The sequence below is a fragment of the Canis lupus genome, chromosome 8, assembly GCF_011100685.1.
Source record: "Canis lupus familiaris isolate Mischka breed German Shepherd chromosome 8, alternate assembly UU_Cfam_GSD_1.0, whole genome shotgun sequence".
NCBI lineage: Eukaryota > Metazoa > Chordata > Mammalia > Carnivora > Canidae > Canis > Canis lupus.
In genome coordinates this window covers 76,284,942-76,311,914 of record NC_049229.1, presented here as the reverse complement: position 1 = coordinate 76,311,914, position 26,973 = coordinate 76,284,942, and the positions used below count along the sequence as shown (strand labels likewise).

The window sequence follows — 26,973 nt, the reverse complement described above, 5'->3', positions numbered from 1 at the left end:
ATCTGCCTGTTTCAGTATAATTTGTGAGTCCAGAAAGTATCTTTCATTTTCTTCTCACTTTTATCGAAAAAAAAAAAAAACCCTGCTTCTGTCTCATAAATATGCTAAGGAATACTTGATACAAGATTCCTGGACGCCTCTGAATACAGTAAGGGTAGCTGGATATTTGTAGGCCAGGAGCAGAGTGAGGAGGCAAAGATGGGAAATAAGTAAGGGGAGACATTCTCTGAACAGGAGGCTCCATGGTGCTCATGCTGCAAAGTTCTCTATGTTGATTGCGGATACAGGAGAAGGGAGGAAATCAGATCCGTGAGTGTCTGCTGGGATCCTGGGATCCAACAGGTGCACTGGACCATCAGAGGACACTCACCCTCACCAGAGAACACAAGATCTAGGGATTTTTTAATCCAGGGAAGGAGGTCAGTTGACCAGTCGTCTCCTCTTAGGGTCTTAGCATCATGCTCTGAAAACTTCTTCCATGACATAAACACTGTGAAGAGTTTCTAAAGGTGATAAGGTTCCTCTTACCCTGCTGGTGGGAGTGACATTGGTGTAGACATTGTGAAAACAGTATAGATATTCCTACTACAGTTAAAAATAGAACTACTGTATGATCAAATAGTTGTGGTACAGTGTATTTACCCAAAAAACAAAACTCTAATTCAAAGAGAAGTTCACATCCCTCTATTTATAAGAGCTGTTTGTGCTTAGCCAAATAAGGGAAGCAGCCCAACTGTCCATTACTGATGAAAGGATGCAGAGATGCGGGACATACACAAAGAAGAATGAATCCTTGCCATTTGCAGCAAAGAGTATGGAACTAGAGCAGGTAATGTTAACTAAGTCACAGAAAACAAATACCGTATGACTCACTTACATTCAATTAAAAAACACAAATTAGCCAAGGGGAAAATTTATTGAGACAAACCAGGAAACATACTCTTCAAAATGGAAACATACTGTTGATTAGTAAAGGGGGAGGTGGGAGGGCCCGAGTGACATAGCATATTGGGATAAGGGAGAACACTGGTCCTAAGGAGCAATGGGGGATGGATGGAAGTGTCATCACTATATTGTACACTCAATATCACATGGGGTGTTAACTACACTGGGGATCATGGTATATGGATGGGGATTGCATTGAATGTGTAGACCACTCTTGGTAGCAGAGCTATCTTAAAAATATTTATTCTTCCATTTCATGGGCATGGAGTATTTTCCCTTCCTTTGTGTCTTCTTCAGTTACTTTGGTGAGCATTCTACACTATTTATTGATGAGCCTGTGTGTTTTCCATTGCACATTCACTATTGATTCTGGATGATTAGTTGATTATAGATTTGATTGTCCTCTTCTGGCTTCTCTACTCTGTTCCATTCATGTATGTGTTGTTTTGTGCAGGTACCAGGTTGTCTTCATGATAACGACTCAGTAATACAGCTTGACAACCAATATTGTGATGCCCCCTCCTGGGTACTTTGATTTTTTCAACATTTTTCTACTTATAGAGCATTTAAAGAAGTAAACTGAGGAAGACACAAAGAGATAGAAAACCATTGTATGTTTATGTATTAGAAGAATAACTATTGTTGGGACACCTGTGTTGCTCAGTGATTGAGTGTCTGCCTTTGGCTCTGGTCAAACTCAAAGTCCTTGGATGTATTTCACAATGGGCTCCCTGTAGGGATCCCGCTTCTCCCTCTGACTATGTCTCTGCATCCCTGTAGGTGTTTCTCATGAATAAGAAAGTTATGAAATAATTTTAAAAACAGGAATGATATTTTCAAAATATATGCTACCCAGAACATTCTATGCAGTCAATGCAATTCTTATCAAAACATCATAGACTTTGTTCACAGATTTGAAACAGACATTCTTAACTTTTGTAGGCACAGGCAAAGATACTAGTGACACATGAATCCAATGCTGATACTCTGGCATTTTAAGACTGCATCTGTTGTGTAAAGGACCTTTTAAGCTCCCTCAGCCAGTCAAATAAATATTTGGTGGGATTCACCCTTTCTCTGTTTCAAGAGAGGAAAACCATCCTCCAAATCATGGTATGGAACAGGGCTCAGACGGCTCTGCAAAGAACCTTTGTCATCTGCTCACTCATTCACTGACCCAAACCCAAATCCTGTTCTTAAATATCCACAAATGCAACATCGTATTGTCTAAAGACAGAAGTGCTGCCTGCTGTGGTCATTGTCTGGGTGTCGTATTTTATATAGCTCATGCAAGTGGAAAATGAAATGCATTTCCCCTTAGTTATGTCTTATGTCTAGTGAGCTATTAGATGAGGCAATGAAATCAGAAGAAAAGCAGAGGAATTTTTCTGCTCCAACAAGGTGAAGACCTACCCAGGGAAAGTAGGCAATAAAAAATTAATCAGTAGAGAGGAAGAAATATTATTCATTTCCATATGACATGATCTGCTACAGGGGCAATCCCTACAAACTCTACAAATTGTAAGAATCCGTTAAGGATTTCAAGGAAAATTCAGGATATAAAATAAACAAATACAACTATGATTCCACTAACAAAAACTATCTATATAAAATTAACAAAAATATCACTTTAACTTGCATCAAAAATAAAAATTTAGAAATAAATTTGAATAAAGGATAAGATATCATACTAAAATTGGCCTATTTTGATGAAAGACTTTTTAGAAAGCAAACAGAAATGAAAAGATTACTCTGCTCATAGATGAGAACTTGATATTTCCTGAGAGACATCATCACAGAGTGATCTGCAAAGGTAATGCAATCCTTGTTATAAACTCGTTAGAATTGAATTGTAGTCTAAAGCTGAAGATATAGTCAGAGGACATGCAAATAGGGTCCTCCCTTTGCTAATTAAAGCACCCCAGCCCCAACCTTGAGCTGGGAGAGGAGCCACAGCCCCAGTATTCCAGGTGACCATATTCAGTGATCAAGACGGAACATAGACAACTCACCATGGAGTCCGTGCCCACCTGTGTTTTCCTCATCGCTATTTTAAAAGGTAATTCATGAAGAATAAGATACCTTTAGTATGTGAATGGAGGTGAATGAGAGAAACAGAAGATGTAGGGCAATTTTCTGACCAGGATGCCTTGTGTCTGCAGGTGTCCAGGGTGAGGTGCAGCTGGTGGAGTCTGGAGGAGACCTGGTGAAGTCTGGGGGGTCCCTGAGACTCTCTTGTGTGGCCTCTGGATTCACCTTCAGTAGCTACTACATGCCTGGGTCCGCCAGGCTACAGGGAAGGGGCTGCAGTGGGTCGCAAGGATTAGCAATGATGGAAGTAGCACAAGGTACGCAGACGCCATGAAGGGCCAATTTACCATCTCCAGAGACAATTCCAAGAATACGCTGTATCTGCAGATGAACAGCCAGAGAGCCGAGGACATGGCCCTATATTACTGTGCAAGGGACACAGTGAGAGGACCTCAGTGTGAGCCCAGACACAAACCTCCCTGTAGAAGGGGATCGGGACCACCAGGCGGTGCACACTACTCAACACTTCTGTCATGAAGGCTCAGGAGCAGGTGCAGGTTGAGGTTATCAGCAGATTTCCTGTCAGGGTCTGGGCTTCCTCTCCAAGGAGCAGTTTTCACCACGAAGTCTCTCTGGACATAGGATTTTGTGTTAAAGTATTCATTCTCAGTCTTAGAAACTTGGGAAAACAACTCTAGCATCTGCATACTTTTGTAAACAATGGTACTACTTTCACTACTTGAACTTAAATTTCCCTGACCTGGACTATAAATCAATTACAAATACCTCCATACTCATCAACTGAACATTTTCCTGAATCACAACAGCACTCCCTGTGCAACAGGGAGGAAGACACAAAGAGATGGAAAAATATTCCATGCTCATGGATTGGAAGATTTAGTATTGTGAAAATGTCAATGTTACACAGGGCAATTTACACAGTCAATGCAATCGCTATCAAATACCATGGACTTTTTTCAGAAAGTTGGAAAAAAATCATCTCAAGATTTGTGTGGAATCAGAAAAGACTCCAAAAACGCAGGGAAATACTGAAAAAGAAAACGAGAGCTGGGGGCATCACAATACCGGATTTCATGTTGCACTACAAAGCTGTGAACATGAAGACAGTGCATTACTGGCACAAAAACAGACACTTAGATCAGTGGAACAGAATAGAAGACCCAGAAATGAGCCCTCAAATCCATGGTCAACTCTTATTCGACACAGCAGGTAAGACTCTCCAGTGGAAAAAGGACAGTCTCTTCAATAAATGGTGCTGGGAAAATTGGACAGCCACGAGCAGAAGAATGAAACTAGACCATTCACTTACACCGTACACAAAGATAAAATAAAAATGTATGAAATATCTAAATATGAGACAAGATTCCATCAAAATCCTAGATGGGAACACAGGATATACCCTTTTTGAACTTGACAACAGCAACTTCTTGCAAGATACATCCATTAAGGCAAAGTAAACAAGAGCAAAAATGAATTATTGGAACTTCATCAAGATAAATAATTCTGCACAGCAAAAGAAACAGTCAACAAAACTAAAACACAACATACAGAAGGAAAGATGATACTATCAAATAACATATAAGGCAAAGGGCTTGTATCCAACATGTGTAAATAACTTATCAAACCCAACACCCAAGAAACAAGGAATCCAGTTAATAAATGGGGAGAAAACATGAAGAGGAATTTCTCCAAATAAGACCTACATATGGCCAACAAGTACATGAAAAAATTCTCCACATCACTTTCTATCAGAGAAAAGCACATCCAAACACAATCAGCTGCTACTTTACACAACAGAGAATGGTGAAAATTAATAAGAAATAAAACAACAAATGTTCGAGAGGATGTAGAGAAAGGGGAACCCTCTTCCACTGTTTGTGAGAATATGAACTGGTGCAGCCACTCTTGAAAACAGTGTGGAGGTTCCTAAAGGGTTAAAAATAGATCTGCCCTACGACCCAGCAATTGCACTGCTGGGGATTTACCCGAAAGATACAGATGCAGTGAAACAGCAGGATACCTGCACCCCAATGTTTATAGCAGCAGTGTGCACAATAGCCAAATTCTGGGAGAAGCCATGATGTCCTTTGAGAGACAAATTGATAAACATAATACGGTTTATGTATACAAAAGAATATTTCTAAGTCATTAGAAAGGATCAGTAGCTACCATTTCCATCAACGTGTATGGAGCTACACAGTATTATGCCAATGAAATAAGTCAGTGCCAGAAGGACAATCCTCAAACTTTCTCTTATACAACGAAAGGGATCATAATGGAAGGAGGGAAAATGAGAGGAGACAAATTATAAAGGAAGACAAAACATGAGAGATTCCTATCCCTGGGACTCAGACAAAGGGCTGGGGAAGAGAGGTGGGTGGTGGGACATGGTACCTGGTGATGGGCACTAAGGAGGGCATGTGATGAGATGAGCACTTGGTGTTACTCTATGTTGGAAAATTGAGCTTAAATAAATATTGAATAAATACATGAAAAATAAACTAATAAAGAGAGAGAACATTATGAGCAATAACATGCCAACAAATTCAACAATCAGAGAAAAAATGGATCCCTTCAATTAAATGTAGAAACAACACAGTCAGAAACAGGAATGAATAGAAGATCTGTAAGGACTCCGAACCAGGGAATGAAAATCAAACATATTTAAAAGTCTTCTAACAATCAAAAGTCCTGGGACAGATGGCTACCCATGGGAATGCAACAAGCATTGAAATAGAATTAATACCTATCCTGAAAATTTTCCAAACCACAGAAATTAAAGGAAACTTCCAAGCTCATTTTCAGTGGGGAGCATTGCCTTGACCTCAAAAGCAAAGATCCAACCTAAAAGGAGAATTACAGACTAATATCCTTGATGGATATGGATGCAAAATTTCACCAAGATCCTAAGCAACAGGATCCACCAGTACATTAATAGGATAATTCACCATGACGAAATGGGCCTAATTTCTGGTCTGTAATGGTGGTTCTGCATCTGCAAATCCAACAATGGGATTTGGATCATTAATAAAACAAAGGATAAGGACCATTTTATAATCTCAACTCATGTCCAAAATCTTTTGGCAAGAGCGATTATACTTTCATGTTAAACATTTCTTGCTGTGTAGAGATAGGGGAACATATTCAACATAAAAGCCATCTACAGAAGACACATGGAGAATGTCTTCCTCTACAGGGAAAAGTTGAGAGCTTTTCCCCTAAGATCATTAACAGTACAGGGATACCCTCCATCACCACTGTTCTTCACCATTGTGATAGAAGGCCTAGCCTCAAGAATCAGACAACAAACAGAAGGAAAATATCATCCAACTCAGCAAAGAAAAAATCAAACTTTCCTCTTCACACGCAAGTTATTTTAAGTTCAAATCCCAAAGATTCCTTTGAAAAAATTTCTAGAACTGACACAGGATTTCAGCAAGATCGGAGCATGTAAAATTAATACAAGGAAGTCAATGGCTTTTCTATATGTGCAAATGAAATAGAAAAAAGAAAAACAAGGACTGGATGCAATTTATAATTGCACCAGAAATCATCAGATAATGAGGGAAAATCCTAACCAAAGAGGGATGGATATATAGTCTAAACATTCCAGAACACTTAAGAAAGACAGTATGGAAGACACAAGTAGATAGAAAATATTTATTCTCATAGATTAGAAGAATAAATATTGAAAAAATAACTATGCTACCAAGAGCAAGTTATCCTTTCAAAGCCAGGTTTATAAAATATCACCAGCATTTGTCACAGAGCTTCAGCAAATGATCTAAAAACCTTTAGGGAACCACAAAGACCTTCACTAGGCAAAGCAATACTGAAAAAGTAAAGCAAAGCTGGAGACATTCTGATTCTGGTTGCAAGGTAAATTATGACGTTTTGATCACCAGGACAGTATGGCGCTGGAAAAATACAGACTTATAGATAAATAGAAAACTTTAAGAACCCAGAAATGGATCCAGAACAGTACGGTCAAAAAATCTTGACAAAGCAGGAAAGACTAACCAATGGAAAAAAAATCTCTTCAATAAATGCCGTTCGCAATATTGGAGAGCCACATGCAGAAGATGAAAGTGGACACTTGTTTTACATCATTCACAAAAATGGACTCAAAGTTGATGAAAGACCTAAATGTGAGTCAGGAAACCATCAGAATCCTCAGGAGAACACAGGCAGCACCTTTTCTACCTCAGCTGCAACCACTTCTAGACGTGTCTCCAGAAGCAAGGGAAAACAAAGGAAAATTAACTATGGCGACTTCATCAAGGAAAGAGCATTTTCACAGCAAAGGAATCACTCAAAGTAACTAAAAGGCCACCTAGAGAATGCGAGAAGATATTTGGAAATGTCTTATCAGATTAAAGGCTCGAATTCTAATCTAAAATGAACTTGTCAATCTCAACACACACCAAAGATATATATCTCCAATCAGAATTGGGCAGGAGTTGTGAACAGACTTCCTGTCCTTCGTGAGGTCCTGCACCACACCATATATTAGGGAGCTGATCCACATGCAAAAAGAAATTCATTTGCTCTCCTAGATCTGCTATATATCAGACAAAACATTAAAGAATCTGACAAATTACAGGGAAAATATTTATGCACCTAAATCTAAGATTACCCTTGACATTAGGCAATAATAAAATAAAAGGTATTAAAATCAGTCAACAGGAAATTAAATAATTTGTTTGCATATACATAGTCAATGAGGAAAATTATTTCAAAACACAATTACAAGTAACTAATGAGCTCAAAAAAAATTCAGGATATAAAATCAACATAGACAATAAAGTTAAATCCTACACACTACAAACAAATTTTCTGTATCAAATTTACAAACAATCACCTTTATACTGGTACCAAAAATAAATATTTATGATTAAACTTCATTAAGCAGAGAAAATACTGTTTAAATATTACCTATACTAATGAAAGACCTTTAAAAAGGAACAGAAATGTAAAGATAAATACGTTGATGGATTAGAACATCATAAATCCACTGTGAAACCAAAAGAAACTGATGTGGGGTTGTGAAGCAATCTTTGTATATAACGTATTAATAATTGAATCTAAGTTGGTAGGTGAATATATAGTCAGGGGACATGCAAATAGGGCCCTCCCTCCATTGATTAAATAAGCCCAGCCCCAACCCTGCAGCTGGGAGAGGAGCTCTAGTTCCAGGATCCCCAGGTGACCCCATTCAGTGCTCAGGACACAACACAGACAACTCACCATGGAGTCTGTGCTCTTCTGGGTTTTCCTTGTCGCTATTTTAAAAGGTAATTCATGGAGAACCAGATACCCTGAGTCTGTGAGTAGAGGTGAGTGAGAGAAACAGGATGTGGGACAGTTTCCTGACCAGGATGTCTTGTGTCTACAGGTGTCCAGGGTGAGGTGCAGCTGGTGGAGTCTGGAGGAAACCTGGTGAAGCCTGGGGGGTCCCTGAGACTCTCTTGTGTGGCCTCTGGATTCACCTTCAGTAGCTACTACATGGACTGGGTCCGCCAGGCTCCAGGGAAGGGGCTGCAGTGGGTCGCAGGGATTAGCAGTGATGGAAGTAGCACATACTACCCACAGGCTGTGAAGGGCCGATTCACCATCTCCAGAGACAACGCCAAGAACACGCTCTATCTGCAGATGAACAGCCTGAGAGCCGAGGACTCTGCTGTGTATTACTGTGCGATGGACACAGTGAGTCGACCTCAGTGTGAGCCCAGACACAAACCTCCCTGTAGAAGGGGATGGGGACCACCAGGGGGTGCACACTCCTCACCACTTCTGTCTTGAAGGCCCAGGAGCTGGTGCAGATGGAGGTTCTGGGCAGGTTTCCTCTCAGGGTCTGGGCTTCCTCATCAAGGAGCAATTTCCCCACGGGAGTCTCTCTGGGCACAGGATTCTGTGCTTACGTATTCAGTCTCTAACTTACACACTTTGTTGTCATAGAAAGAGAAATATTCCAACGTCCAAAAATGACAGCTTTTGCTTTGCTTATTCCTAATTCAGTTTCTGATTTGGAAAGTTGGTTGTTTTTAGTCAACAACTCTTCTTATATGCTCAAGGATAAATCTGCTTAAAATTTCTTACTACTGTCCTTTAATACCAGTTTATTATCCATATTTCCATTTACCACAACTTCTTTATAAGAGTCCCAACTGTATACATGGAACATGATACAACCACCCAGCTCACTGTGCAATGATTTTATTTTATTTTGTATATTTTTATTGGATTTCAATTTGCCAACATATACCATAACACCCAGTGCTCATCCTGCGAATTGCCCCCCTCACTGCCTGTCACCCAGTCACCCCAACCCTCTGCCAACCTCCCCTTCCACTACCCCTTGTTCATTTCCCAGAGTAAGGATTCTTTCATCTTCTGTCTGCTTCCCTGACATTTCCCACTCATTTTCCTTCCTTTCTTCTTTATTCCCTTTCTTGATTTTTTACATTCCCTGAATAAATACGATCATATGTTTGTCATTTTCCCATTGGCTTACTTCACTCAGCATAATACCCTCCAGTTCCATCCACGTTGTTGCAAAGGGTGGGTATTCCTCGTTTCTAATATGCAAGGATGTTAGAAACAACATAAAGTTCATGCCGGTCATGACACTACAAAGGGATAGAAAATCAAATGGAGAGAAGGCGGAGTGTAGGTGTGACTTCAGTCTTGAACACTCTCACAGAATCAATATCAGTGTGAATCTGGGAAAGCAAGGGACCCCAGGAAGTACATTGTGAGGATGTGTAGTCTGAAGAGCCCCAAAACTCACACAGACACGAGAGTACAAACCTTTATCACCTTCATCATCATGTCTGTTGAGAGCAGGGCAGGCCTCTCAGCACATCATAAGTGCTTGGATTTTGGAAGGACACTGGCTCAGGTTGTGTGTTGTGGGACAGTCATAGGGATGAGGTGCTGCTCCAGGAGGGGCTTGTGTGGAGTCAGTGTCCCACCTGCATCAAAGGAGGGAATTCAATGGTTCCTGATGGATTTCCCATGGGTGGGGCAGGAGGAGAAGAGGGAGGACTGGTGATCACAGGTTTCAGCAGGGGACACTCAAAGATACCGTGTGATGACAAATTAAACTAAACTATTATGAGAACTGAGAGAACAAAGGTGGAGGAGGACTTTCCACCTGCAGGGAATAACTCATGGATCCTTCAGGTGCTGATATCAGCTCATTCTGTGTGACCTTTACATCCCTGTTTTGGAACCTAACGTCCATGTGATGGGAGGATGAGGTCTGGCCTTAGGGTAGCACTTAGGTCAGGAGGTGCAGCCTTCTGATGGGATCAGGGACCTTATACACTAGGACTAGGAAAGCTCCCTGCCTCTGGACCCCATATGAGGTGACAGGGAAAGGACGGGCTCGGACGTGGGTTCTCTCCAGATACCACATCTGCCTGCACCTGGACCCCAGACATCCCATACTCCAGAGCTGTGAGAATGAGTGTCTGTTGTTTAATCCACAGAGTCTGGGAATGCAGTGACATCACCCAGAAACACTTAAACAGGGTCTCATCTCTTATTTGTCCTTTACAATATGGTCCCAGGAAAACGCTCAGGTTATGACAAAATAGAGCAGGAAACCCACACCTGGACTCACTGTCCTCAGCCACCGTCCATGCTCCTGTCCTTAGTTGCTGTGCATCACGTTTGTGCCACACATTCTTCCTACAACCTTGGGGTTCGTTAGACCCATTAGAATCCTGGGATTCCTCCCTCTTTCCCACCTGTGCACCTTCAAGGCAGCACATCCCCATGGAAGTGGACATCAAAAGGTTCAGATTTTCCTCTCTGCTGCTCATACTACTATGAAGAATATTCTGGATCAGCCTCCCTCCTGTCATCATCGCCACAGCTATATGTCATGACAACATCCACACCTCCTATGTCCAAAAGATGGTCGATTTTCTATATGTCGACTTGCAGTTTTTGTTCTCCCAGACCTCTGATTTCATCGGAAATCAGAATGATTGCATAACTACCTATCATGTTCCAGTTACGAGAGAAGCTCAAGGACCCTGATCCAGAATCTTAACTCCTCCTTCCCAATGCTGTTATAGCAACGACCATGTGGGGCATGAATTACAAAATGATGAGATCTGGCTATTTCCATGTTGTGAAAATTATTCAGTTATGTAATGACATTGCTGAGGATCTATTAAAAAATAACTTTCTTGAACTTTGAGCGATATCTCTAAATGTAGTGCTAAAACATGGTAACACCTGCCTTGTCCATTAGTTTTTAAATTTTTTTTGATTTATTTTTTAATTGGAGTTCAATTTGCCAACATATAGCATAACGCCCAGTGCTCATCCTGCCAAGTGCCCCCCTCAGTGCCTGTCACCCAGTCAACCCCACCCCCCACCCACGTCCCCTTCCACTACCCCTTGCTCGTTTTGTTAGGGGTCTCTCATGTTTTATCACATTCAGTGATATTTCCCACTCATTTTCTCTCCTTTTCCTTTTATTCCCTTTCACTATTTTTATATTCCCCAAATGAATGAGACCATATAATGTTTGTCCTTTTCCGATTGACTTATTTCACTCAGCATAATACCCTCCTGGTCCATCCACGTCAAAGCAAAAGGTGGTTATTTGTCATTTCTAATGGCTGAGTAATATTCCATTGTGTGCAGAGACCACATCTTCTTTATCCATTCATCTGTCAATGATTGTCAGTTACCTTTGCTTGCTTTATAACCAATACCAGTGCTGGAGAGAAGATGGCAGAGAGATGTTTTCATCTGGATTTTGTTTTCTTTGACTCTGGGAAAAAAGGCAAACATATTTTAAATTTGACTAAACATTATTTTTGGACTACATGGCTCACTACCAAATAAATGCCCTTCCAAGTAGGCCACTAGCTAGAGTACAATGTGAAGAAAAATAAAGAGCACCCAGTTGTTTTCTATGAGACCAGGATCTGAATGTGGGGCATGTGTTCTCTCGGCACAACACAGTCCCTACTTTCAGAGCCACACCATCAGTAACCTCACGTTGTTGCGTTTTGGTGCAGAGTCCCTGATTCCTCAGAGCCAGGTCTCCAACTGCACGTCAGGTTTTAAGGGAAACAGAAATTGTGCCTGGATCTGAAAGTCTCAGATATGTTGAAAGGGAAATATGAGGCACTGGAGATGTAGATTTTGCAGGAAAGATGAGGAAAATAAGCGGGAAAGAAGTGTTGGTCATATCAACTCTAAAGAAGAAGGATTTGTACACTTTCTGAAATGCACTAATGGCAGTTAGAGAACAAAACCTGGAGTTTCACTACTGAAAATGTGTTAACACAGACTGCGTGCTTTGCTTAGAGGTCTTAAAATTGTAGTCTTGACATTCAGGTAATTTTGCCATGTTAAATACATGGTTTATATTCGTTACTCAAAATAAGTATTATTCACTTCTAGGCCTTTGGGGAATTGATTTTTATCCACAGAGAGTAAAGATCTTTGCACGACACTGATTTTAAAAGAAGCACACAATGTGTTTCTGAACATCTGTGTTAGTTAAAATTACTCCCAAAATGATAAAAAACAAAAACAAAAACAAAAAAAGTCCGAAAAAAAATATCCTCTCCTATTTCATTTTTTCTTTTTCTTAACAATAACTTTGACCATTTTTTTTAGTTCATTATGTCTGTATACTAATTTTTTCAGCCTTTTACCTCTTAAGCATACTAGTAGAGCATGCTTCCAGTATCTGATGGCTCTGACAGCAGAATGAGTATTAATACAGAATAACCCTCTCTACCTTTTGACAGTAAAGACGGTCTAATCTGCCTAGCAGCTTGCTTTGCCTTCTGACATGCTCACTACCAATCATGCTCACGCTTCTTTTCCAGATCCACTTCCTCATGATACTATCTTCTGACTGGGCTTACTTAAAGGATGCAAGCAAAATGCAGGCTTACCAGGATATCAAAGCAAAGGAAGAACAGGAACTGAAAGATATCCAGTCTAGGTGAAAAGAACAACTCAATTCTTACACATAAATGTTTGCCAGAGTGTTACGGCTGATGAGTTTGCAGCTCTGAGTAGTCATCAGACAGCTGCTCTGCAGTACATATGTGTACCCCACCAAAGAAACATATGTAGAAGTAAAAACACTTCACTGTCTGTCTCAAGCTGCGGGGATGTATTTCTAGGAAAACATTCCTGTAGGTAAATCTTTTTCTATAAAGCAGATATTGGAGGTTTCATGTTCGCCATTTTAAAAGGCAACACTTTGACAAAATGATTGTTAATCTTTCTGAAATTTGTGGCATATTCACGTTTATTGGTAGAGCGATCCTACCAAGAGGAGTGCTGAGAATATGGCATACTCCTTGAGAGGGACTAAGGATGTGCCAGCATCAAGGAATTTGACCATCAATTCACATATGCCATCAGTCCTCAAGTAAATTGATCTATCTAAGGAATATAATGGAATGGGGGTGAGGATTCCATTTCTGAAAGCTGACATTTATTAAACTTTGGCTCAAGGTCATGTGATTCTTAACAATTGGCTTTTTAAAAAAATTAACTGACTTCTCTATTCTTTAATTCCAGGACACATTAGTCTCCTGATCCAATCAGAAATTTATTTTTCAATAATTCTAAAAGAATATACTATAAATATACTATACCTACCATTGAAGACGCTGGATTCTGACTCATTGACAAGCTTTCCAAAAAAATTCATAATAGATTTCCTTGAATAAAATGGCCCAGTTGTCATTCTTCATCCTGGGAAATAAATGTCAGCTCTGCCTTAATAAGTATTTGTTTCAGATTTCTAAGAACTTATTATACAACAGAAGACCCAAAATAATTCATAGACTTTTGTTCCACAAATGTTTTTCTTAATTAAGAAGTGTTACCTTGGGATCCCTGGGTGGCGCAGCGGTTTGGCGCCTGCCTTTGGCCCAGGGCGCGATCCTGGAGACCCGGGATCGAATCCCACGTCGGGCTCCCGGTGCATGGAGCCTGCTTCTCCCTCTGCCTGTGTCTCTGCCTCATTCTCTCTCTCTCTCTGTGACTATCACAAATAAATAAAAAAAAATTAAGAAGTGTTACCTTATTAAAATGACCACCATTCTAAACCATTTTTATGTGGTCTGAATAGCAAGTTTACAGTTTCATACCAACTATCTAAAAACCAAAACCTCATTTACAAATAGACCACAGACCTCCTCCTACTTTTATAGACTTGAATACTTAAGTAATTTAAATTAGAATGGGTATTTACTTCATTTTTAAATTGAAAACTTTCCTGGAATAACACAAGCTCAATGTTCAGCAAAAAACACCTGCTTGAGTTTAAGCCACTTTCAAAAGAAACTTGCCTTCTAAATCATTGTGCTCCAGAACATTAAGTGATTATAAGTATTGGGTATTAGTGATGGTAAACTGTGTTGTTCTTTATGAAATGATACATACGGGATCCCTGGGTGGCGCAGCGGTTTGGCGCCTGCCTTTGGCCCAGGGCGCGATCCTGGAGACCCAGGATCGAATCCCACATCGGGCTCCCGGTGCATGGAGCCTGCTTCTCCCTCTGCCTGTGTCTCTGCCTCTCTCTCTCTCTCTGTAACTATCATAAATAAATAAATAAAAAAAAAAAAAGAAATGATACATATAGCTGTTGGGTGCATCAGTGCTTTTTAAAAGGGGCTGCATAATATAGGGTTAATTATGCATATTCATGTTAACAATTAACTTGTAGTTTGGCTGTTTCCTGGATTTTAAAACATATACATGTGCAGAAATGTATTAAAATGAAAGGAAGCATACCTTTATCAAGATGCTATTAAAATTGAACATCAAGTATAATATTTCATTTGGATTTTTTTTGTTCTTGTTAATGCCTAAAAATGCCTATTTGGATCTTCACCTTTTTTTAATTGGGAGAAGTTCTCTTCTGTGTAGAATAGTTGTTCCAAAATAGCTTGTTTTGTTTTCCTGTTGCATGACAGACTTAAATATTTTTTCTAGCAATGGAGGTGCTGTTAGAGTCCAGTGTTCTAGAAGAGGCAGTGTTTCAAGCCTAATTTTAATTTTCTTTTTTTTTTAAAGATTTTATTTATTTATTCATGAGACAGAGAGAGAGAGAAGGCACAGACACAGGCAGAGGGAGAAGCAGGCTCTGTGCAGGGAGCCTGACGTGGGACTCGATCCCGGGTCTCCAGGATCAGGCCCTGGACCCAAGGCGGTGCTAAACTGCTGAGCCACCCGGGCTGCCCTAATTTTAATTTTCTAATTCTTGTAGCTATTACCAGGAATTTCTGAAAGTTTTGTTTAAGTAGTCTAATATTTTCTATGTAAAGGGCATTAAATTTTGCTATGTATAAATTTTTGTAACCTAACAATGAATCAATATTTTCTATAAATGCCAAGGGTTTCCTGTAGTTCTATTCAAGTGTTACAATAAGTATTTGTAGATAATAGTCAAAAAAATAATAGAAAAGACAAAGAGGGATGCCTGGGTGGCTCAGAGATTTAGTTCCTGCCTTTGGCCAAGGACGTGACCTGGAGTCACAGGATCAAGTCCCATGTCAGGCTCCCTGCATGGAGCCTGTTCACTCTCTGCCTATGTCTCTAACTCTTTCTCTGTCTCTGTCTCTCTCTCTCTCCCTCTTGCTCTCGTTCTGTCACTCATGAATAAATAAATAAAATCTTTATAAAATATTAGAAAAGGCAAGATGTATGTGGTCCTCTAACTAGATGCAGAGAACTCATAAGAAAAATTACAGCAGGCATTCCTGATTAAAACTCCTCAAAGTAGAGGGTAGAGGGAACATGCTTCAATATCTTAAAGGCTATCTATGGAAAGTTCACAGTGAATCTCATACTCAATGGGGATTAAAAGAGCTTGTCCCTAAACTCAGGAAGACAGCATGGATGCAGGCCCTCACCGATTCTGCTCACAAAAGAAATAGAATTCCATCAACAATCAGACAACAAAATAAAAGGCATTCAAAATGGAAAAGATTAATTCAATCTCTCCCTCTTTGCAGAGTACATGATATTTTTATATAAACCTCAAGAGATATCACCTAAAATTTCTAGAAAGGACGTAGCAACTTAGGGACATGGCAGGAGACAAACCAAGGCTAGAAGGCAGCTGCATTTCTACACACTAACAATGATACTGATAGAGAAATTAGGGTATTTTAAACTGATTTACATTGGCTCCAACCATAAGATAACTAGGAATAGACCTAACCAATGAGGTAAAGATCTGTACTTTAAATCTAGAGAACACGTATGAAAGAAATGAATGAAGACACAAACAGATGGAGAAACATTCTGTGGTCAAGGATCAGAATAATAAACATTGTGAAAATGTCTATGCTACCCAGGGCAATATAGACATTGAATGCAATTCCTATCAAAATACCACGAGCTTTCTTCCCAGTGATGGAACAAACAATCCTAAGATATCTATAAAATTGGAAAAGAGCTCCAATAGCCAGAGTAAGGTTGAGAAAGAAAACCAAATCTGGTTTCAAGCTGTACAGCAAAGCTGTGATCATTAAGATGGTGTGGTACTGGGAAAAGAACATAAAAAAAAAGAACATACACACTGTTCAATACATCAGAATATAGAACCCAGAAGTGGATCCTCAAACATATGGTCTATAATTTATAAAATAGGAAAGAATGTCCCCTGGGAAAATAAAACAGCCTAAAATATAATTGGCATGGGGAGAATTGAATGACACATGTAGAAGAATTAAAGTAGACCATTATCTTATACCAGGCAAAAAGATAAAGTCAAAATGGTTAAAAGATCTAAATATGAGAGAACAATCCACCAAAATCTCTAGGAGGAGAAGAGAGAGAACAACGTTTTGGAACTTAGCCACAGCAATTTCTTGCAAGGCATATGTATAATGACCAGGGAATCAAAAGCAAAAGTGCATTTTGGGAGTTCCATCAAAAATAAAAAAAAAATGTTCTGCAGAGCAAAGGAAACTGTCAACAAATCTAAAACAAAACATACAGAAGGGTAGATGATATTAGTAAATGACAAATCAAAGAACTTGTAACCAACATCTATAAAGAACTTAAACTCAACACACAAGAAACAAGGAATCCAGTCAAGAAATGGGGAGAAAACATGAACGGAAATTTCTCCAAATAAAACCTACTTGTGGCCAACAAGTCCATGAAAATAACGTTCCACATCAGTTTCTATCAGAGAAAAGTACATCCAAACACATTCAGCTGGCACTTCACACCTCAGAGAATAGGAAAATTAATAAGAAAGAAAACAACAAATGGAGAGGATGTGGAGAAAGGGGAACCATCTTACACTGTTGGTGGGAATGTGAACTGGTGCAGCCACTCTGGAAAACTGTGTGGGGTTCCTCAAAGAGTTAAAAACAGATCTCCCTACGACCCAGCAATTGCACTGTCAGGGATTTATCCCAAAGATACAGATGCAGTGAAATAGGACACCTGCAACTCGATGTTTATAGCAGCCATGTCCACAAGAGCCAAATTCTCAGAGAAGCCATGATGATCTTTGTCAGATGAATTGATAAACATGATACGGTTTATATATACAAAGGAATATTTCTCCATTATTAGAAAGGATCAGTAAGTACCATTTTCATCAACGTGTATGGAACTACAGGGTATTATGCCAATGAATACAATCATCATAGATTCACTCATATGTGGAATATTAGAAATGGTGAATGGAATCATAATGGAAGGAGGGGAAATGTGTGGGAATAAATCAGAGAGGAAGACAAACCATGAGTGATTCCTATCTTTGGGACTTGAAAAAGGGTTGCAGAAGGGGAGGTGTGTGGTAGGACAAGGTACCTGGGTGATGGACACTAAGTAAGGCACGAGATGAGATGAGCACTTGGTGTTACTATATGCTTGCAGATTGAACTTAAATAAAATATATAATAAATAAATTAAAAATAAATTATTAATGAGAGAGAACATTATGAGCAATAACATGCCAACAAATTCAGCAATCTGGAAGAAATGGATGTCTTCCTATAAATGAAGAAACACCCAAATCTGAAACAGGAATGAATAGAAAACTGTACAGACCCAAAACCAAGAAATGAAAATCAAACATATTTAAATTCTTCTAACAATCAAAAGTCCTGGACAGATTGCTGCCCATGGGAATGCAACAAGCATTTAAAAAGAATTAATACCTATCCTGAAAATGTTCCAAAAAATAGAAATTAAAGGAGACTTCTAAGTTCATTTTCTGAGGGTATCATTTCTTTGATATCAAAAGCAGACAAAGATCTAACTGAAAAGGAGAATTACAGACTTGATGGATATGGATGCGAAATTATGCTGAGTGAAGTAAGCCAGTCGGAGAAGGACAAACATTATATGTTCTCATTCATTTGGGGAATATAAATAATAGTGAAAGGGAATATAAGGGAAGGGAGAAGAAATGTGTGGGAAATATCAGAAAGGGAGACAGAACGTAAAGACTGCTAACTCTGGGAAACGAACTAGGGGTGTTGGAAGGGGAGGAGGGCGGGGGGTGGGAGTGAATGGGTGACGGGCACTGGGGGTTATTCTGTATGTTAGTAAATTGAACACCAATAAAAAAATAAATAAAAAAAATAAAAGTGAAAAATAAATAAATAAATAAATATATCCCTCCAGCAGAAGTGTTAGAAATTAATCTGAAATTGGGTTCCAGCGATCAGTCTAAGAAAGAAGTGAAAATTTGAAAATGTGGTTATTTATTCTCTCTAAAACAAATACAAAATTGTTCTGTCAAAAAAAAAATCCTAAGAAACAGGATCCAACAGTACATTAATAGCATAATTCACCAGGACCAAATGGGTTTAAATTTTGGTCTGCAAAGGTGGTTCAGCATCTGTAAATCAAACAATGGGATTTGAGTCATTAATAAAAGAAAAGGACATTATTTTTTTGTCCTCTCAACTGATGTCCAAAAAATTTTCGCGAAAGAGATTAAACTTTCTTGATAAAAACATGTTGCTGTGTGGAGATAGGGAGACATCCTCAAATTCATAAAAGTCGCCTACAGAAGACACATGGGGAATGTCATCCTCCAAGGGAAAATTTGAAAGCTTTTCCCCTAAGATCAGGAACAGGACAGGGATGCCCACCATCACCACTGTTCTTCACCATAATGCTAGAAGTCCTAGCCTCAACAATCAGACAACAGGGATCCCTGGGTGGCGCAGCGGTTTGGCGCCTGCCTTTGGCCCAGGGCGCGATCCTGGAGACCTGGGATCGAATCCCACGTCGGGCTCCCGGTGCATGGAGCCTGCTTCTCCCTCTGCCTGTGTCTCTGCCCCTCTCTCTCTGTGTGTGTGTGTGACTATCATAAATAAATAAAAATTTAAAAAAAACAATCAGACAACAAAGAGAAGGAAAATCCTCCAACTCAGCAAATAAAAAGTCAAACTTTCATTCTTCACATACAAGTTACTTTAAGTTCAAATCCCATGATTGCTGTGAAAAAATTGCTACAACTGATATTGGAGTTCAGTAAAATCTGAATTGTATTTTAAAATCAATACAAGGAAGTCAGTGGATTTTATATATAGTGCAAACGAGACAGAAAAAGAAAATCAAGGAGTTGATGAAATTTATAATTCCACCAGAAATAAGCATATAATGAGGAAAAATCCTAACCAAAGAGGGAAGGATGTACAGTATCAACATTCCATAATACTTATGGAAGACTGTAAGGAAGACACAAGTAGATTGAAAATATTTCTTCTCATAGATTAGTGGAATAAATATTGATAAAATATCTGTGCTACCAAGAGCAAGTAACACATTCAAAGTAGGTGTATAAAAATATCACCAGCATTATTCACAGAGCTTGAGCAAACAATCTGAAAATTTTTAGGGAACCACAAAGACCTCAAATAGCCATAGCAATCCTGAAAAAGCAGGGCAAAGCTGGAGACATCCTGATTCTGGTTGTCAAGGTAGATTACAACATTGTGATCATAATGACAGTATGGCACTGACACAAATACAGATGTATAGTGAAATAGAAATATTTGAGAATCCAGAAATGAGCCCTGAAATATAAGGTCAAAAAATTTTAACAAAACAGGAAGGAATATCCAATGGAAAAAAGAAAATCTCTTCAACAAATGGTTTTGGGAATATTGGAGACCCACATGCAGAATAAAAGGGGACACTTTTCTGACATCATTCACAACAATGGACTCAAAGTTGATTAAAGATCTAAATATGAAATCAACAGAATCCTGAAGAGAACACAGGCAGCACTTTTTCTACCTCAGCTGCAACCATTTCCAGACGTGTCTCCAGAGGCAAGGGGAAGAAAAGGAAAATGAAGTATGGGGACTTCATCAAGGAAAGAGCATTTTCACAGCAAAAGAATCACTCACAGTAATTAAAAGGCCACCTACAGAATGGGAGAAGATATTTGGAAATGTCTTATCAGATTAAAGGCTTGAATTCAATTCTACAATGAACTTATCTAGCTCAACACACAGCAAAGATACTGGATAACTGAGGCAAAGTAAAACATTACTAGTATTTTCAGTAAAATTAAACTGTTTCATGAGGAAATGAAAAATGAACAAAACGGAACAGATAAGGAGACTGAAACTGTTATCAAAAACTCTCCCTGTGGTGACCCAGGTGGCTCAGGGGTTTAGCACGACCTTCAGCCCAAGACTGATCCTGGAGACCTGGAATTGATTCCCATGTCAGGCTCCCCACATGGAGCCTGCTTCTTCCTCTGCCTGTGTCTCTGCCTCTCTCTCTGTTTCTCATAAATAAATAAATAAAATCTTTATAAAAATTCTGCCTCAAAGAAAACAATGAAACTTAAAAAAATAAAGTAATGTAAAGGCCAAATCAAATGGCTATATTTACAAATACTCAAAATATTTTAAGAATTAAGGCCAAAACATTTCAACATCTTCCAAAACCTAAGGAGAATGGAACATGACCAAATTGATTTAAGGAGGACAGGATGAGTCTGACAGCAAACTCACACAAGACCCCACAAGAAGGGTCTCATGGAGAATATCTCAGATGCACAGAAATGCAAAAATCCTGGCATCCTGAATCCAACAGCACATGCACAGATCACACAGGATGACTTAGAGGAAATCATCCCTGGGATGCAAGGATGCTTCAACACACCCAGATCATAAATAGGGCCCTTGTATTAACAGAGTGAAGGATTGGATGTACATTATTCTTTCCTATGATGCTTAAAACGGCTTGACAATGTCTAAAACACTTTTATCTTCAAAATATCTTAACAATCAAGGCATAAAAGATTGTGTTGTGAATTAGTCACATTTTATGGAAAGCCCACAACCAACAGTGCATTCAAAAATGAAAACCTGAAGCCCTTCTGTCAAGTCAGGACCCACACAGGGGGTCATTCCCACCATGAGTATTAAACATGCTATACTGAAGGAGAATAAACTATGCCATCCCATATGTCAGCTGGGTCTCTGTATACAATGGAATATTACTCAGCTATTAGAAATGACAAATACCCACCATTTGCTTCAACGTGGATGGAACTGGAGGGTATTATGCTGAGTGAAGTAAGTCAGTCGGAGAAGGACAAACATTATATGTTCTCATTCATTTGGGGAATATAAATAATAGTGAAAGGGAAAATAAGGGAAGGGAGAAGAAATGTGTGGGAAATATCAGAAAGGGAGACAGAACGTAAAGACTGCTAACTCTGGGAAACGAACTAGGGGTGGTAGAAGGGGAGGAGGGCGGGGGGTGGGAGTGAATGGGTGTCGGGCACTGGGTGTTATTCTGTATGTTAGTAAATTGAACACCAATAAAAAAAATAAATAAATAAATAAAAAAGAAAAAAAATCACATGAGAATCATCCAGTGGACATAGAGGCTGAAACTCCTATGTCACCTTCCTGGAAGGAACTAAATCTCCCATGGGAAAATTCCCTTCTCTGAACCAGGAGGGGTGAACCATCCTCTTCACTAGAATGGTCTATGGGGCCCAGAAGGCAGTGCAAACCACCCTTGTCATTTCCTCACTAATTTACCGACCCAAACACAATATCCCGGTCTTATATTTCCACAAACCCAACGTTCTGTTGTGTAAGAAGCACAAGGGCTGCCCACTTTAGTCATTGTCCCTGTGTTGTGTTCCAGGGAGCTCATGCACATGCAACATGAAATACATCTCCACTTAGGTCTGTCATATGTCTACAGAATAATTAGCCCAGACAAATAACCAAGAAGAAGAGAAGGAAGCCCGTACTGTGGGAATGACTGGAATTCCAATCCAGGAAATTTAAGAAACTAAGAATAATAAATACTTAAATCAATAGATTCAGAAGGTAGGGGAGGTAGGTGGTGGTAGGTGGAGGTGTAGGGAGGTGGTGGTAGGTGGAGGTAGGTAGGGAGGTAGGTGGTGGGACATGGTACCTGGGTGACGGGTACTAAGGAGGGCACGTGATGAGATGAGCACTTGGTGTTACTCTATGTTGGAAAATTGAGCTTAAATAAATATTGAATAAATACATGAAAAAACAAACTATTAAAGAGAGAGAACATTATGAGCAATAACGTGCCAACAAATTCAACAATCAGAGAAAAAATGGATGCCTTCAAGTAAATGTAGAAACAACCCAGTCGGAAACAGGAATGAAAAGAAAATCTGTAAAGATTCCAAACCAAGGAATGAAAATCAAACATATTTAAAAGTCTTCTGACAATCAAAAGTCCTGGGACAGATGGCTACCCATGGGAATGCAAGAAGTATTGAAATGGAATTAATACCTATCCTGAAAATTTTCCAAAAAATAGAAATTAAAGGAAACTTCCAAGCTCATTTTCAGAGGGTAGCATTGCCTTGACCTCAAAAGCAGACAAAGATCCAACCTAAAAGAAGAATTACAGACTAATATCCTTGATGGATATGGATGCAAAATTTCACCAAGATCCTAACCAACAGGATCCATCAATACATTAATAGGATAATTCACCATGACAAAATGGGCCTAATTTCTGGTCTGTACGTGTGGACCAGCATCTGCAAATCCAACAATGGCATTTGGATCATTAATAAAACAAAGGATAAGGACCATTTTATAATCTCAACTCATGCCCAAAATGCTTTTGGCAAGAGCGATTATATATTCATGTTAAACATTTCTTGCTGTGTAGCATAGGGAAACATATTCAACAAAGAAGCCATCTACAGAAGACACATGGAGAATGTCTTCCTCAACAGGGAAAAGTTGAGAGCTTTTCCCCTAAGATCAGGAACAGTACAGGGATACCCTCCGTCACCACTGTTCTTCACCATTGTGGTAGAAGGCCTAGCCTCGTCAATCAGACAGCAAAGAGAAGGAAATTTCCTCCAACTCAGCAAAGAAAAAATCAAACTTTCACTCTTCACAGGCAAGTTATTTTAAGTTCAAATCCCAAAGATACCTTTGAAAAAATTTCTAGAACCTACACCGGATTTCAGCAAGATTGGAGCATGTTAAATGAATACAAGGAAGTCAATGGCTTTTCTATATAGTGCAAATGAAATAGAAAAAAGAAAAACAAGGACTGGATGCAATTTATAATTGCACCAGAAATCATCAGATAATGAGGGAAAATCCTAACCAAAGAGGGATGGATGTATAGTCTAAACAATCCAGAACACTTATGAAAGACAGTATGGAAGACACAAGTAGATAGAAAATATTTATTCTCATAGATTAGAAGAATAAATATTGAAAAAATAAGTATGCTACCAAGAGCAAGTTATCCTTTCAAAGCCAGGTTTATAAAATACCACCAGCATTTGTCGCAGAGCTTGAGCAAACGATCTAAAAACCTTTAGGGAACCACAAAGACCTTCACTAGGCAAAGCAATACTGAAAAAGTAAAGCAAAGCTGGAGACATCCTGATTCTGGTTGCAAGGTAAATTACGACGTTTTGATCACCAGGACAGTATGGCGCTGGAAAAAAATACACACTTATAGATAAATAGAAAACTTTAAGAACCCAGAAATGGACCCAGAATAGTATGGTCAAAAAATCTTGACAAAGCAGAAAAGAATATCCAATGGAATAAAAGAAAATCTCTTCAAGAAATGCCGTTGGCAATATTGGAGAGCCACATGCAGAAGAAAGAAAGTGGACACTTGTTTTACATCATTCACAAAAATGGACTCAATGTTGATGAAAGACCTAAATGTGAGTCAGGAAACCATCAGAATCCTCAGGAGAACACAGGCAGCACCTTTTCTACCTCAGCTGCAACCACTTCTAGACGTGTCTCCAGAGGCAAGGGAAGACAAAGGAAAATGAACTATGGAGACTTCATCAAGGAAAGAGCATTTCACAGGAAAGGAATCACTCAAAGTAACTAAAAGGCCACCTAGAGAATGCGAGAAGATATTTGGAAATGTCTTATCAGATTAAAGGCTCGAATTCAAATCTAAAATGAACTTATCTAAAAAAAATAAAATAAAATGAACTTATCAATCTCAACACACACCAAAGATATATATCTCCAATCAGAATTGGGCAGAAGTTGTGAACAGACTTCCTGTCCTTCATGAGGTCCCACACCACATCATATATTAGGGAGCTGATCCACATGCAAAAAGAAATTCATTTGCTCTCCTAGTTCTGCTATATATCAGAAAAAATATTAGAGTAAAGAATCTGACAAATAACAGGGAAAATATTGATGCACCTAAATCTAAGATTACCCTTGACATTAGGCAATAATAAAATAAAAGATATTAAAATCAGTCGACAGGAAGTTAAATAATTGGTTTGCATATACATAGTCAATGAGGAAAATTATTTCAAAAAAACAATTACAAGTAACTAATGAGCTCAAACAAAATTCAGGAAATAAAATCAACATAGACAATAAAGTTAAATCTTACACACTAACAACACATTTTCTGTATCAAATTTACAAAACAATCAACTTTATACTGGTACCAAAAATAAATATTTATGACTAAACTTCATTAAGCAGAGAAAATACTGTTTAAAAATGACCTATACTAAAGAAAGACCTTTAAAAAGGAAGAGAAATGCAAAGATTAATACATTGATGGATTAGAACATCATAAACCCACTGTGAAACCAAAAGAAACTGATCTGGGGTTGTGAAGCAATCTTTGTATATAACTTATTAAGAATTGAATCTAAGTTGGTAGGTGACAATATAGTCAGGGGACATGCAAATAGGGCCCTCCCTCCACTGATTAAACAAGCTGAGCCCCGACCCTGCAGCTGGGAGAGGAACTCCAGCCCCAGGATCCCCAGGTGACCCCATTCAGTGCTCAGGACACAACACAAACGACCATGGAGTCTGTGCTCTGCTGGGTTTTCCTTGCCGCTATTTTAAAAGGCAATTCATGGAGAACAAGAGACCTTGAGTCTGTGAGTGGATGTGAGTGAGAGAAACAGGATGTGGGAGTTTCCTGACCAGGATGTCTTGTGTCTGCAGGTGTCCAGGGGGAGGTGCAGCTGGTGGAGTCTGGGGGACACCTGGTGAAGCCTGGGGGATCCCTGAGACTCTCTTGTGTGGCCTCTGGATTCACCTTCAGTAGCTACTACATGGAATGGGTCCGCCAGGCTCCAGGGAAGGGGCTGCAGTGGGTCGCACAGATTAGCAGTGATGGAAGTAGCACATACTACCCAGACGCTGTGAAGGGTCAATTCACCATCTCCAGAGACAATGCCAAGAACACGCTGTATCTGCAGATGAACAGCCTGGGAGGCGAGGACTCGGCCGTGTATTACTGTGAGAAGGACACAGTGAGGTGACCTCAGTGTGAGCCCAGACACAAACCTCCCTGTAGAAGGGGATCGGGACCACCAGGGCGTGCACACTACTCAACACTTCTGTCTTGAAGGCCCAGGAGCAGGTGCAGATTGAGTTTATCAGCAGATTTCCTGTCAGGGTCTAGGTTTCCTCTCCAAGGAGCAGTTTCCCCAAGGGAGTCTCTCTGGGCACAGGGTTCTGTGCTTACGTATTCAGTCTCTAACTTACAAAGTTTGTTGTCATAGAAACAGAAATATTCCCACATCCAAAAATGGCAGTGCTTCTTGTTTTGCTTATTCCTTATTCAGTTTCTGATTTGGAAAGTTGGTTTGTTTTAGTCAACAACTCTTCTTATATGCTCAAGGACAAATCAGCTTAAAATTTCTTACTGCTGTCCATAAAAACCAGTTTATTACCCATATCTCCATTTACCACAACTTCTCCTTTATAAGAGTCTCAGCTATGTACATGAAACATGAAACAACCACCCAGTTCACTGTGCAATGATTTTATTTTATTTTGTATATTTTTATTGGATTTCAATTTGTCAACATATACCATAACACCCAGGGCTTATCTGGCCAAATGCCCCTCTCACTGCCTGTCACCCAGTCACCCCAACCCTCCGCCGATCTCCCCTTCCACTACCCCTTGTTCATTTCCCAGAATAAGGATTCTCTCATGTTCTGTCTCCTTCCCTGACATTTTCCCCTCGTTTTCCTTCCTTTCTCCTTTATTCCCTTTCTCGATTTTTTACATTCACTGTAAATGTGACCATATGTTTGTCATTTTCCCATTGACTTACTTCACTCAGCATAATATCCTCTAGTTCCATCCACGTTGTTGCAAAGGATGGGTATTCCTCGTTTCTAATATGCAAGGATTTTAGAAACAACATAAAGTTCATGCTGGTCATGACACTACAAAGGACTCGAAAATCAAATGGAGAGAAGACTGAGTGCAGGTGTGACTTCAGTCTTGAACCACTCTCACAGAATCTATATCAATGTGAATCTGGGAAAGCAAGGGACCACAAGAAGTACGTTGTGAGGATGTGTAGTCTGAAGAGCCCCTCAAACACACACAGACACGAGAGTACAAACCTTTATCACCTTCGTCATCGTGTCTGTTGAGAGCAGGGCAGGCCTTTCAGCACGTCATAAGTGCTTGGATTTTGGAA

General features: G+C 39.4%; 2 gene segments (V, D, J or C); both read left to right on the top strand.

Moving 5' to 3' along the window:
- Positions 1 to 2,943: 2,943 nt before the first annotated feature.
- On the top strand, positions 2,944 to 12,986 carry LOC119876578. The segment is given in 4 exon segments: positions 2,944 to 3,004; positions 3,108 to 3,217; positions 8,503 to 8,760; positions 12,864 to 12,986. Coding segments are annotated over 4 exon segments (537 nt in total).
- A 12,344-nt stretch (positions 12,987 to 25,330) lies between these two features.
- LOC119876577 lies at positions 25,331 to 25,795 on the top strand. The segment is given in 2 exon segments: positions 25,331 to 25,376; positions 25,476 to 25,795. Coding segments are annotated over 2 exon segments (366 nt in total).
- Positions 25,796 to 26,973: the final 1,178 nt, after the last annotated feature.